Source organism: Cibotium barometz, chromosome 18 (assembly GCF_041138505.1).
Source record: "Cibotium barometz isolate CiBa-2024 chromosome 18, ASM4113850v1, whole genome shotgun sequence".
In the NCBI taxonomy this organism is placed as follows: domain Eukaryota; kingdom Viridiplantae; phylum Streptophyta; class Polypodiopsida; order Cyatheales; family Cibotiaceae; genus Cibotium; species Cibotium barometz.
This window is the reverse complement of record NC_141063.1, coordinates 58,295,341-58,308,535: the sequence shown is the minus strand read 5'-3', so window position 1 is coordinate 58,308,535 and position 13,195 is coordinate 58,295,341. Positions and strand designations below refer to the sequence as shown.

General features: G+C 46.4%; 1 protein-coding gene across 8 annotated transcripts in view; it reads right to left on the bottom strand.

Annotated features, from left to right (window-relative positions):
* LOC147629528 (uncharacterized) overlaps positions 1-13,195 on the bottom strand; it is a 126,814-nt gene that overhangs the window by 70,745 nt on the left and 42,874 nt on the right. For 7 of the 8 annotated variants that reach the window (XM_086812792.1, XM_086812797.1, XM_086812799.1 and 4 more), the window contains 5 exons: positions 11,203-11,407; positions 945-1,106; positions 640-813; positions 305-393; positions 86-184 (listed from right to left, as the gene is read on the bottom strand). In XM_086812792.1, coding sequence (XP_086668918.1) covers positions 86-184; positions 305-393; positions 640-813; positions 945-1,106; positions 11,203-11,407 — 729 coding nt within the window. The remainder of the gene's footprint in view (positions 1-85; positions 185-304; positions 394-639; positions 814-944; positions 1,107-11,202; positions 11,408-13,195) is intronic. The other variant, XM_086812798.1, reaches the window with a different exon arrangement.

Genomic DNA, 13,195 nt, shown 5'->3' with positions numbered 1-13,195 from the left:
GGAAAAAAAAAACTTCAATAATTATAAATCCTAAGTCAGGGTCGTTCCAAAAAGAACAAATACAAAGTGGGATAGCTGTAATCACTTCTTCATTAAGTGCTCATTATCTTTTCGGCTCTCCTGTAAAGCCACCTGCACCTTCTCACATTCAACCACTGCCAGATCTCTTGTTTTCCGAAGCATTCTGCAAACAACATAAGATGTTTTTAAAAGTCATGAGCTTGCATGAATATAATTCACATCAACAGAAATCACGAATTTTTACAAAGCATCAACGAAAACACAAATTTATACAAAGCATTACTGTATTTCAAAATCCGCAGATTCAGCTATTTGGGCCCGTAATAAATCAAGTTCTTGCTTGTTTCTCTCTTGCATTTGTAATTTTTCCTCCTGAAAACACAAGGCAGTTTCGTCCAGATGTTAGTAGAATCATTCACACCTGGAGGAGTGTTAAGTTTCATGAATTCTTCACTTTCCATTGAGATGTATTCCTTTATTCAATGTAATATAGTAAATTTCTCATGTTTGTATCCTAGCAAGATCCTTCTGGAAGCATTTAAAAATATTTCACAAGTGACGTAAATTTGATATAGAAAAAGACAAGTTTGAATTTACATAACATAGAATTTAACACACATGCAAGCATTGATTCAGGGCAGCACGTGTAGTGTCGTCATTACATAGAGCGCGACTATAGAAACCTTGCTGGGCTTGTTCCAGCTTTTGGACCTTTTCTTGCTGACTTTTTTTCTCTGTCTCAAGTTTCTTTAACTGATCCTCCTGTGCTTTGAACTGGCCATTCAAATAAGCCTACAAAAGTTCCCAGAAGATGTGCCATAAGCTAGATCCAATAAATTAGCACTAAATCATTTACACGCTTTCTTCTAGCATATAGAATAATTCTAGTATCTTTTTAAAAAGAGGAATATTCTTATATCAACCTTTTCCATCTGAAGAAGCTCTATGCAGTGTTCTCTATCTTTGAGGGATTCTTCACACTGCTTTTTCTCTTTTGCCAAATTTTGTAAGGCTTTGGATAGTTCAGTTTTCTCTTCTTCCTTGGCAACCAGCATTTCTTCCAGCTTGACAATGTTACATTTTACCTGGATCAGAAATTGCAGTTCAGATTCCAAACATCTCATCACTATGATGTTTCCGAAACGCTTCAAGACTGTAGGCGATCAGCCCTTTCCATGTTTAATAGAGATTCTAAAAGAATTTCCAACTTTTAAAAATTGGATAAATCACATGAAACATCAGAACTGAGAGTCTTCTCCAAAATGTGTATACTGAGTTCTTCCAGGACCGCCTAGCTCCCCGAACCCTGACCTGCGCCCCTCCGCCTCTGTGGCTGCTTCGCCCCCTCCTTCCTCCATCACTGCGCCCCTCCGCCTCTGTGCCTGCTTCGCCCCAATCCACACTCCGCCTCCCATCCTTCCTCCATTGCCATTCACCCCTGCCTCTGCCCGCCCTTCTTCGCCCTCCAGTTTGCGCTGTTTCGCCTCCCCTCCTTCCTCCGCCTCTTCCCTCTGCGCAGCACTGTTGTGCTGCCCTTCCCCCGCCCTTCTTCGCCTTTGCGTCCAGCCATCTCCCCCTTGCTTCCCTTTCCTTTTTGCTTTTCCCTTTTCCACCCTCCCTTCCTTTCCTCCACCTCCTTGCCTACCTCTTCCCCTTGGTTCGGATTGCTCCTCATCCGGGTTCAAGTCGGCTTTTTTCTTCGATTAGCATCATGGCTAATCATTCTCCCTAGCCGGGCGAACCATTGTTTTTTCCGAAGCCGAGCTTGCCGTCCTCTACGCCGAAATAGAGAAAGACTCCAAAACAACCCTCATTGCCAGAATCTTTGGATCTCACCCGTCCCATTCTCCAGGCTCCGGATTGGGTCCTGGCGGCTCTGCCCTCCGACCTCGCTCTACACTTTCGAGATGTCAGGTTGCTTGGCAGAGGTTTCTTCCAAGTGGATTTTGATTCTGATGACACAACCTCAAGGTTTTGAAGGGCAGCCCGTTGCCATTGGGCCCGAGGAAGATATCCTTTCTTCCCTACTCCAGCTATTTTGACCCTGTTGAGGAAGACCGGAACCGTTTCCCGATTACTCTCAGATTCCCAGGTCTTCCTCGCGCATATTGGCCTATGTTAGATTCCATCGGGTCTGCCTTTGGGCTGGTTCTTCAAGTGCCCCCACTTCACGCCTTGCCGACATCTTCTGCCCCGGTGGTCACTGCCCCGGTGGTCACTGCCCCGGTGGACGCTGTCCCCAAGGTAATGGTTCTTGCCCGTGACATTGAGCTCTTTGAGGACTATGTTTTGCTTCCGGGCCCTTGTGGCCCTTTGAAGCAACGTATGGAGATTGCAGGTAAACCCGCCCAGTGCCGGGTTTGTCACCAACAGGGTCACTTTGCTCGAGATTGTCCTCGGGCTCGAGGTCGCAGGAGGCCTTGTAAGCGTGCTTCTCAGGCGCCACCTCCCTTGGTTCCTTCCCGTCCTTCAGTCTGCCGGGTGTGGCAATCTGTCTCTCATGCCCCCCCTAGTGCGATTGATGGGAAGGCCTCCTCGGATCATGTACACATAGATGATGTTTCTGGTTAGAGGGATGTGTCAGCTGATGCATCTTTGCAGAGAGATGATATCTCAGATCAGGATGATTTTGTTGAGTCCTCTCTACTTGGAGGGGGCGATATGCAGGATGTTCAGCACAGTGGGGATCATGTATTGCAGGATTTTCAGCATGATGCCATTGCCCTTGATGCCCCGCAGGGCGAACAGGCTTCTCGTACATATGCAGGGCCTCGGACAAGGGCATGTCAATGGACTTTGCCCCGTGGATTTTCCCGTCCTCCAGCATTGTGAGAGGCGTCCTCAGGTTGCCCATCGTCTTCTTAGATCGGGGGTCAAACCCTCCTCTCTTCCATGAGAATCGTTTCATGGAATGTTCAGGGCCTTGGAGGGCTTCCCACCCGTGGTAGGAAGCGCCTTCTGAAGGACCAGCTTCACCCTACTTTTACAGGAGGGTCTATGGATGTGCTTTTGTTGCAGGAACACAAATTGGATAGATCTCAGTGTGGCAAAACTGGTAAGATGCTTTCTGGCCACACCTTCTAGTCCTTGGCAGTTGGGACTAGAGGGGGTGTTTGTATTTCAATGGCAGCATCTATTATACCTCATGTTATTGGGCACGGTAATATCATCCCTACTAGAGCACAGTGGATTTTGATCATGCATGAGGGTCAGAAATTGGGAATCTTGAATATCTATGCACCTAACGTGAGAGGTGAAAGGGTGGCCTTTTGGGACACCATTACAAATGTCATTCCCAAGGTTGATCATTGGATAGTGGAAGGAGTTTTTAATATGGTTGAGCAACCTTCTGACAAGAAGGGTGGACGCGAAGGGTTTACACCCTTTGGAGTGAACCTCATGGGAGAGGTTCACGCTTTTCTTTTTTGGCAGGGATTGCTGGACTGAGGATGATTTCCAGAGAAGGCCAAATTCCTTATCTTTCTCTTGGCATAACCGCAGGAGCGGGGATGAGAGCATCTTTACACGTCTGGACAGGTTTTATGTGGATGATTGGTCCTTGGACAGAGGAGGCACCATTGCTATTATCCCTGGCACCACCAAATCCGATCATTGCCCCGTGGTTTTGTGTCTCAGGAAGCCTAGGGCTCGCTCGGCCTCTACCTGTGTCCGTATCCCTGACTCTCTTTATCTTGATGCTGACATTTCCCTTGAGATCAGAGAGATATGGAGATCTTGTGACAGTCCTGATCCTCGTCATAATATTGCGCTAGCTCTTGAGAGGACCAGCCATCATTATCATAGCACTGCCTTGTCTAAGAAGAAGGAGGCCCTGGACAAGGAGAGAGCTATTAGGCGTAGGATTGCTGCTCTTCAGAGGGAACATGAAAAGCATCCACATGCGACTTGGATTACAAACCTCTTGACCACAGTTAGAGCATAGCTGCAGTTAGCCATGGACATGAGGGCTGAGTTCGCCTTTCATGCGAACGAGGCCTTTTGGACTCAGATGGGTGGCAGATGCAACAAAGTGTTTTTTCAGCACACAGGCCTTCCCATAGCAGGGATTCTGTGAGGTACTTGCAGGACTCATAGGGTGAGGTTCAGATTGAGCCTGATAAGGTGAGGGGTATTGCTTCAGAATTTTATCGGTCTTTGTTGACTGCAGAGGTGCCCTCTCCTCAGAGAGATGTGGCACGGCAGAAAGTTTGGGAGTGCATGCCCAGGCTCATTACACATGCTATGTGTTCTTCCCTGGATGCCCCTTTCTCGAAGGATGAATTCCTTCACGGACTGCATGCTCTTTCCAGTGGTTCAAGCCCAGGGGATGATGGTCTTTCTCCCGCCTTCTTTATTCTTTTTTGGGATCATATTGGAGATGCTATCACTGTTGTTTTTCTTCAGTTATACGGTGCGGAATGCCAGACATCTTGTCTTGGGACACATTCAGAGTGTCCCTACTCTTAGACCCCATTGGGAATGTTACGGCATTTCGACTGACATTCAGAGGGTTTTTTGGCGGAGATTGTGGCATTCTTGTAGTAGGAAGCCACAGATTTCCTCCTTTATCTGGGTTTCTCTTCATGGTGGTTTGACCACCAATCAGTGGAGGTCTGTTTTACTGGTGCTTGCCCAGCATGCCCTAGATGTGCAAGAGTTTCGGAGTCAGTTTACCATTGTTCATGGGAATGCAGGGAAGCACAGAGGGTTTGGTCTGTGATTGCACACCTCTTTGGTAGGATTAAGAGGGATGCTATCATTTCTTTTGGTTCTATCATTTGGTTGACACAGTCTGGGCCTCAGCTGAGATTCGAGGGGACTGACAGGAGCTTGGCCATTATGGTAAGGCAAGGAGTTGCTCGGCAGTGTTGTCTTCAGGATTTGCCACTTTCACACTTTGTCCCTCCGGCATAGAGGTTAGACAGCTCTTGGGAGATTATGGCTAGCATCTCAGCCTGGAATATCTCAAAGACTAGATGCACCGAGGCCATTGAGGGTACTCCCGTTCTTGTTTCTCAGTGTCTTTGCAAGATTTGGAGTGATATTATTCACACCATCATGGCTACCTGGGCCAGAATCCAGGGATCTTCGAGGGTTGCGGAGAGGAAGCGCGGCCAGTTTATGAGACAGTGGGACATTGGTATCTTTTTCACGTCCTCTCATTCGGGACCCTATTGGCAGCACAGGGCTCCTGATTGGTTGAGATCTCCACCTTAGTTGGTGTGAAATCTCCATTTTGTAAAAAATTTTCATACTTAATAGAAGTCTCCTTTCTAGAAAAAAAAATTGAATAAATACAGGGACTGATATCAAGTGCAATCTTTTTCCAGCCCACAACTGGAAAAGATTGGGCTTACAAGCTCAATCCAGATTATGCAAAGGCAGTCAAAGTGGAGCTGGAAAAAATAGAGGAAGCCCACATCATCTCTCTAGTGGAACACTCCGAGAATGGCTTTCACCTATGGTCATCTCTCGTGAGAAGAAAACCAACAAGATCTATGTCTGAGTGGACTTCCAGTCCCTCTATCAAGGATGGATTCCCATTCCCATTCATGGCCCGTGTTTTAGAAGATGTTGCTCCCCATGCCCAGTACAGCTTCATGGATGTTTTCAGCGGGTACAACCAAGACTGCTCCAAGACAACATTTGTCACCCCGTGGGGTACCTACATCTATAACAAGTTGCCCTTTGGGCTATGCAATGCTCAGGCCACCTTCCAACGGAATGTCACCAATATCTTTAGGGACTACCTCCTTAGTTTCCTCCGCACTTTCATAGATGATTTTTCTAACTTTACAAGGACTCAAAACTCTAGGTTCTAGGGTTTGCACATGTACAAGCCTAGCTATGGGGGATCAAAGAGATCCATGGTGTGTGTGTGTGTGTGTGTGTGTGTGTGTGTGTGTGTGTGTGTGTGTTCCTTCCCTGCTGCCGTCGCGATTGCCTTCTAGGGCTTGTAGCCCTGCGTCGCCCTCGCTTCATGCATGTGCGTCTTCATCCGTCCTCTGCCTCGGTATTCCTATGGGTACTTAATATAATTTTTAAAGAAAACTGCATGGTTCATGGGTCCTTGAGATAGAGCAGCTGCTACTTTGTTGTCTTTACCATGGGTATGGATAATCTTGGGCCAAGTAACTAGCCGATCTTGTATGCTTTTCGGATATCTTAGGTTGAGACATAAAATACCTAAGACTCTGATGGTCCGTCTTGATAACAAACTCAACACCCATAAGATAGTGTTTCCAAATCTTTAAAGCATGAATGATAGCCATCAATTCTTTCTCATATGTGGGTGCTGTATTTTCGGCTCCTTGAAGTCTTGGACTCCTCTAGGCCACGGCATGGCCCTCTTGGTTCAAGATTGCTCCAATGCAATCTCCTGAGGCGTTACATGGCTTTGATAAATCTGGAATAATCAATACTGGTCATTTGCTAGCATAAAACTTTAATGCTTCAAAGGATTCTTTTTTAGCTTTGGCCCACCGAAATCCCATAGCTTTCTTTGTTAAATCATGTAGTGGACTTGTTACGACGGCAAACCACTTGATGAATTTTCTATAGTATGAGCATAAGCCAAGGAAATTTCGAACTGCATGCACACTAGTCAACTCTGGCCATTCCACGATAGCCTTGACTTTTTCTAGGTCCATCTTGACCCCTTCCTTGGACACTATATGGCCCCAAGTAGTGAATCTCTGACAAACAGAACTCACTCTTCTTGCCATTCACATACAACTTGTGCTTCCGCAATTCCTGAAATACCATATCCAAGTGCTTTCGATGCTCTTCTTCATTCTTTGAATGCACAATAATGTCATCAAAGAAAGGAGCTGCAAACTTTCTCTCTGCTTGAAATATTCTTTCCATCATTCGGTTGAAAGTAAGACCAAAAGGCATCACCAAATACACATAAGAGTCCAAAGGTTGTCCTGAATGTGGTCTTGTGAATATCCTCTGGAAACAATCCTGACTTGATGGTAACTACTCTTCAAATCAATCCTGTTAAAGATAGTGGCTCCATCCAATCTATCTGGGATATCATCAATCATAGGAATAGGAAACCTGTTCTTTACAGTGATCTTGTTAAGAGCCTTGTAATCAATACACATATGCCAAGAACCATCCTTTTTCTGAACCAATAAGACTAGGGAGCAAAAAGGTGATGCGCTAGGTCGAATCAAACCCTTTTCCAATAGCTCGGTCACTTGCTTCATAATCTCCTATTGTTGAGCCTGACTCATTCGATAAGGAGGTCTATTAGGAGGTTAGCTTCCTGGCATGATGTCAATCTTCCGGTCTCTTTGGAGGTCACTCTCCTGGAAGAGTATCTGCAAAACAATCTTCATACTTCTTTAGGAAATCTTTCCTTTCATGATCAAGAGTTGAGAGTGACTCATCACTCTCAAATTCCTTAGGATCTCTTACATATATCAGGTACGAGGAAATAGATTGCTTTATTGCTTTAGGAACTTGTATATGACTAATGAGTGGAATGGAATTCCCCTCAACTCCTACATCAAAAGTTACATTCTTGCCCTTAAAAGGAAATCTAATCTTGTTTCTAGCCCAATCAATGGCCGGGTCTATCTTCTTATGCCAAGGCATACCCAAAATTACATCACAATGTCCAACTTTGCCAACAACAAAGTTCTCATGATCCACGTAGTCTCCAATCTATAAGCGAAGCTTTTCCAAAATAGGAGTCACCTCGGCTGACATTCCTTCAAAAGCGGCACCTGCAATAATAGGAGTTCCAAACCTATCTAGAGGGAGATACATGGCTTCAACCACTCAAGGATGGATGTACTGGTGGGTAGCACCACTATCGAAGTGGATAAGCACGGGTCGGTTTGCCACTTTGCCCCAAGCTTTGAAAAGTTGCCTCTTCTCTAGTGGTGTATCATCTTGATGTTAGAGTTCTTTTGGCAATGCATTATTTTGGGGTGGTTTGGCTTCTTGATTTGGTCTATTATGACATTTTGCAATCGTGTGTCCTTTCTTTCCACATTGGAAACATTTACCTTCTTTGACATACTCCTTGAGTCGCTTGTAGGATAGCTTCTTTTGGTAAAATGGGGGTTTATCCTCATTCTTGTTCTTCTTTTCGTGTGGCTCATTCCTTGCTTGAGATCCTCTTTTGAACCTCTTGTTTTGGGACGAATCTCGATTCTCGTTCTTTGATTTGTCCACCATCCAAGGCATATGTAGGGCTTCGGCTTGCAAGGCTTTGTCTTGGGCTTCTTCCAAGGTTTTAGGTCCCGCCATATAAACTGCTTGCATAAGCTTTGGTTGCAATCCATTGACAAACTTACGCATTTCCAGCCTCAGGTACTTGTGGCGATCGATGTGATTGATGCGATGGAGGTATATGTTTGTCTAGAAGAGTGCATCCACTACTGTCGGGGTTGCTGCAAACTCTACCTAGAAAATCTAGTGTGGGATTGATGCTTTGCTGCAGATCATACGGGAGAGCATCATGACCTACGGCCTCTCAACTCACTGCCACTCCTCATCGGGAAAAATTGGCCCCAAAAGGCTGCTCCATACATCAAGGCTGGTGTAACGAGGGTGTCAAAAATCCAACCCTTTGTCTTCGGCTCCTGGAAATGTGCCTAGAAGCACTGCTGCTCAAGTAAGCTCAAGGCTTCATATCCCCGTGTCACTCTAGCATGTGCTGCTGCAGCAAGCATGGTGAAGCATGGGCCATTGAAAGTGACACCAAGGTAGACATAGGATGAGACAATCTCCACAGGATCCCCTCTGAATGTGAAGCTCAATTTGGATTTGAAGGGGCGGGAGGTATTGAAGACCATTACCTTGGTTTTACCACCGTTAACATCGAGGTCCCGCTAAGTGCATAAGTGTCGTAAGGCATCCAAATGTCTCTGAAGCCCCTCGACTAAATCTAAAAGAAGGATGATGTCATCTACATAAAGTAGCAGGGGGATCAATATGCCTGCCAGTGTGGGACCAGCCTCGCCTAATCTGTCAATGAAGATGGAGATCTCATCAATGTAGAGACCAAAAAGAGTGGGTGATAGAGGGCATCCCTATTTCACCCCAATAGTGCTGGAAATCTCCTACGATGTACCTTCTAGGGCTCTCACTCATCTAGTGAGAGACTCATAGAGGGTGATGATGCTCCAAACCATGTCAAATGGAACTCCTATCTCTTGTAGACGCTGTAGGAGGTCGGATCAGGGTACATTATCAAAAGCTTTGCGGAAATCCACAAAGCAACAGTAAATCCTCTAATGTCGTGGTTTACCCTCCTCGATGATGGCACGGAGGGTGAAGATGTGGTCAAGGGTACAGTAGCTCCTCCAAAAGCCTACATGTCCTGAGGATCTGCATCCCTGTCTCTCTGCATCTAAGCTTCGCCTCTAGCACTAATCCATAGAGTTTGGCCAATGTGAGGCTGTTCACACCTACTAAGCCCCGAATCCCGCTGCGGAAGGGGGGGCGGGGGGGGGGGGGGGGGGGGAGGGGGGGTACACCTGCAGCAGATCCTCAGGAAAGAACCTGAAACTGGCACCTCCTCGGTGCCGCCCACCTCTTGATCTGCAGATATATTTGCTCATAATGGTTACCAGTATATACACCATTACCTTGGGAACCCCACCTGCCTGATGCTCTGGTTGGCACGCTCCTGTTGGAGCCTGGCGGTTGGCATCTACAGGGGGGCAACACACCGGCTGCCATCAGCCAGCTCCCCCTGCGTCGTGTCGGAGGTCAGGCTGACTGGTCACCCTCTCTCCCACGAGGGGAAGGGAGTTGGCATTGAGCTCTTGCATCCTTCTCCCTTACCAGGGGAGCCCAAGGCAGGGCGGGGAGATGGCCAAGGGGCGTCTTCAATGGGCCTGGCAGGCCTCAGAATGTGGGCAGACACGAGCAAGGTGCCCCATCTGCCTACAGACGAAACACTGGCCGGAGAATCCTGAATGCTCAACCTGCTACAGCAACAGGCTCTCAGGCTGGGAAGTGCGGTAGAGCCTCCAGAGAGCCTACGTAAACGCTGATGCAAGGAATCCCAGCTGCCCTGGCTACCATCGAGGCGGCGGTCTGGGGGTACCTGCCCGAATATCTGTCCAATCAAACCAAGGAGCAGGTGATACCCCTTCCTAAGGCTTGAGAAACAGACCATAACTGGGAAGCTGGAAACACCTGCAAGGGGGTCATACAGAAAAACGCCTGAGCGCTGCATATCATGGTGGGGCTATGCTGCATCACTCGATCTACTGTTGCCGGAAAGTTGAACTCCACCTAAGAGTAGCCAAGCCCAAGAAAATGGATATCAGTAATTTTGCCTGGCTTTCTAACGAGCGCCTACTGGAGCAAGTCCCAAATATGTCCGCACCCGGGTCGGCTCCCTATGATTTTGCATACCACGGAAGAGGCCACCAGAGAGGAAACTGTAGAAGCCAAGAGCTTGAGGTCCGCTTTGGAAAAATGGCAAGGGGTGATGGCATCGGTCGGGGATGATGGAGCAGCTGCCATGGAGTCCTCCTGAATGGTTAAGGACCAGAGAAGCCGACTCTTGCCAAAAGAAAAACAACCTGGGTGCAACAACTGTGCAGAGAAGACGCAGGAGAAGAGAGGGACAACAGACGGAAGAGAAGGCTAGGGCGGAGGGAAGGGTAAGCAGGGGAGGAGCGGCGAGACAAGGCGGGCAGGGCGGTGGAAGGTGAGGCAGGGGCCAGTGAAAAAGGGAGGCAGGCAGCACGAGGAGGCGGAAGGGGAAACAGTGCAGAGGAAAACGGCGATTGTGGGGGGGGGGGGGCGGGGGTGCGCAGGGTGCACATACCGGAGGGCTGGGAGCAGCGAAGCAGTTGGCAGACTACCCAGGGGAGGAGTGCGGAGCACAGGAGGAGAGGCACAAGTGGACAGCGAAGGGGTGGCAGAAGCGAAGTGCTAGAGAAGGTGGGAGGGGATGCGAGGGTGATGGCGAGGACAGAGAGGGGAGAGGGTGCGCAGGTTGCTTACAGGGGAGCTCCAGCTCCTCGACACCATGAAGTTTGCCCATTTCGACTAACTAACCTAGCCTAGTTAAAGACTTTCAATTGCCCTGTTTGTTACAGAGAACCATCTTAACAAAATATAAAGGTCTCGTTCTAATTTTTGTTTAAAGGCAATATCGACTTGTATCATACACAGCTGATGATAATTAATAATTCAACCAACCTCATCATATAGAGCGCCTTTGGCTGATAGAATTTGCACTTGTAGGCTTGTGTTTCTAAGTTCCGTCTCTAATCTCTCGTTTCGTGCCAAAACCACTTCAGTTTCTCTATCTTTACTTTGTCGCTCAACTGCATCAATTGATGCACTTCGTTGCATGTCACGTCTAAGCTTTTGCACTTCATTGTTTGCCCTTGAAAGAGCCTCCCTGTATTTTACCATCGGTGAGCTACACTTGTAAGTTGTCATACATAACATTTGGATATTTATAGATCGAAAGTAATTTTCATCAAATATAAAATGTCATAGCATAGTACAAGTATGAGTATTTAGTTTTTGACACTAGAAGGGTTATATTGAAATAAAAGTATCCATATTACACAAATCATTCTGTTTCAAAAGAAGACTTTTTCCATGTTACCGAACAGTATATTTTGAATGAGCTTATAAATTGTTATAGCCTATACAGGGCTCTATATAGGCTGTGCTTACAAGGGGTGTGTAATAATGGAAAGTAATACCATGGCATCTAAACAAAAACTAGGTGCATTTTTCTGTAGTGAAGCTGAAGCTTCGTAAGAAACACAAATTTTACCCCATGGACAACCAACCAAGAGCCATGTGAACCTCAAACTTCTCAATCAACAGCAAAGTTACCTTAGCTGCCCAGGTTTACTTTTCCAGCTTTCGAAACGAGAAAAAATCTACACATATGCACATGCACAGAGTGCTTTGATCACCCTCCTCTACAAGAAATGTTGTCTCAAACAAGTTTTCCTGAATGGGAGTATCTTAGACAACATCATCATCTTTTGGGAAGAATAACCTTTGCAAAGGCCTCCACAAAAGAGTTATGTCCTCTAAATTCTTCAAGATGTCTTTTGACAAGGTGGACTAGGCCTCATTGGAAAGCACTATGCTATAGATGGATTTTTCCCCATCTTGGACTTGCAGCATGCCAGCTCTCTCTATTCCTCAACTCAAAGCAGGGTGTTGTTGCATGAGATGTCAGCTCTATATTCTTCAACTCAAAGCACGGTGTTTATCTAGAGAGTCAGGAGAGAACCATTTGCCATCATTTGGCTGTCAAGGGCTGGCTACACACCGTTGGCAGCTTTGTGGCATTTCGGGATAGAGATTTACAAGTTATTTGGTTGTATACAGGAGTTTCAGGACTCTTGAGTTTTCTATCAATATAGAGGCCTGCCTTGAGGGCAAGGAGAAAGACCTCTGTAGTTTCCGGGTGGCGATCGAGGCCTTTTTCCTTGCCTTGGCACACATGAATACATTAGAGGAAAGCTAAGCTCAGTACCCTTCAAGTTTGAGGGTGTGCAGGTTGCCTTATGTGGATACCCAAGTGCACCACTAACCAGCATGTCAACCGCAACATCAATGTCGATTACTTAGCAAGGGAGTGGTCAGCCCCCCTTTTTGTTAGCATCTACAAGAAGTTGATGCAGTGGAGCACTCCCCTCTTGCTGATTGGTGTGGTGTGGGTGATAATAAACTGGGTGCTACTTGCCAACATGTTACATCAAGAAATGTTGTTGGCCCTTCTCCCAATCTTACATAGGCAAGAACCAATTCTTGGTTTGGAACTATCTTGTTCCAGAAGCATTGGGAAGGATGGCAATAATGTTGGAAATAAGTGCACACTAGGTGTACTATTTCTCTAGTCTAGTTTCAGTTCAGTCTTTGTGTCTTGAGTCTAGTGCCATGTGGCACCTCTACATTTATCCCATAAGTGAGTCTACTCAATCTTGTACTTCTCACCTATAAATTGTAGGTGTCACATCAATGAATCTCAATCTTGTGTCTTGTCTACACTCATCTCAAGGTAACTCTGTCTTTCATTTTTTTTGTTTTTGTTCTTGTTCCATTTCTAGTCTGCTCTAGCTTTCATGTTTCTCTACATGGTATCAGAGCAAGTTTTTAGGGTTTCCCTGTTTTTCTTATGAACTTTCGCCATTCTCTCCAAGTTGTCCCACTCAACTCA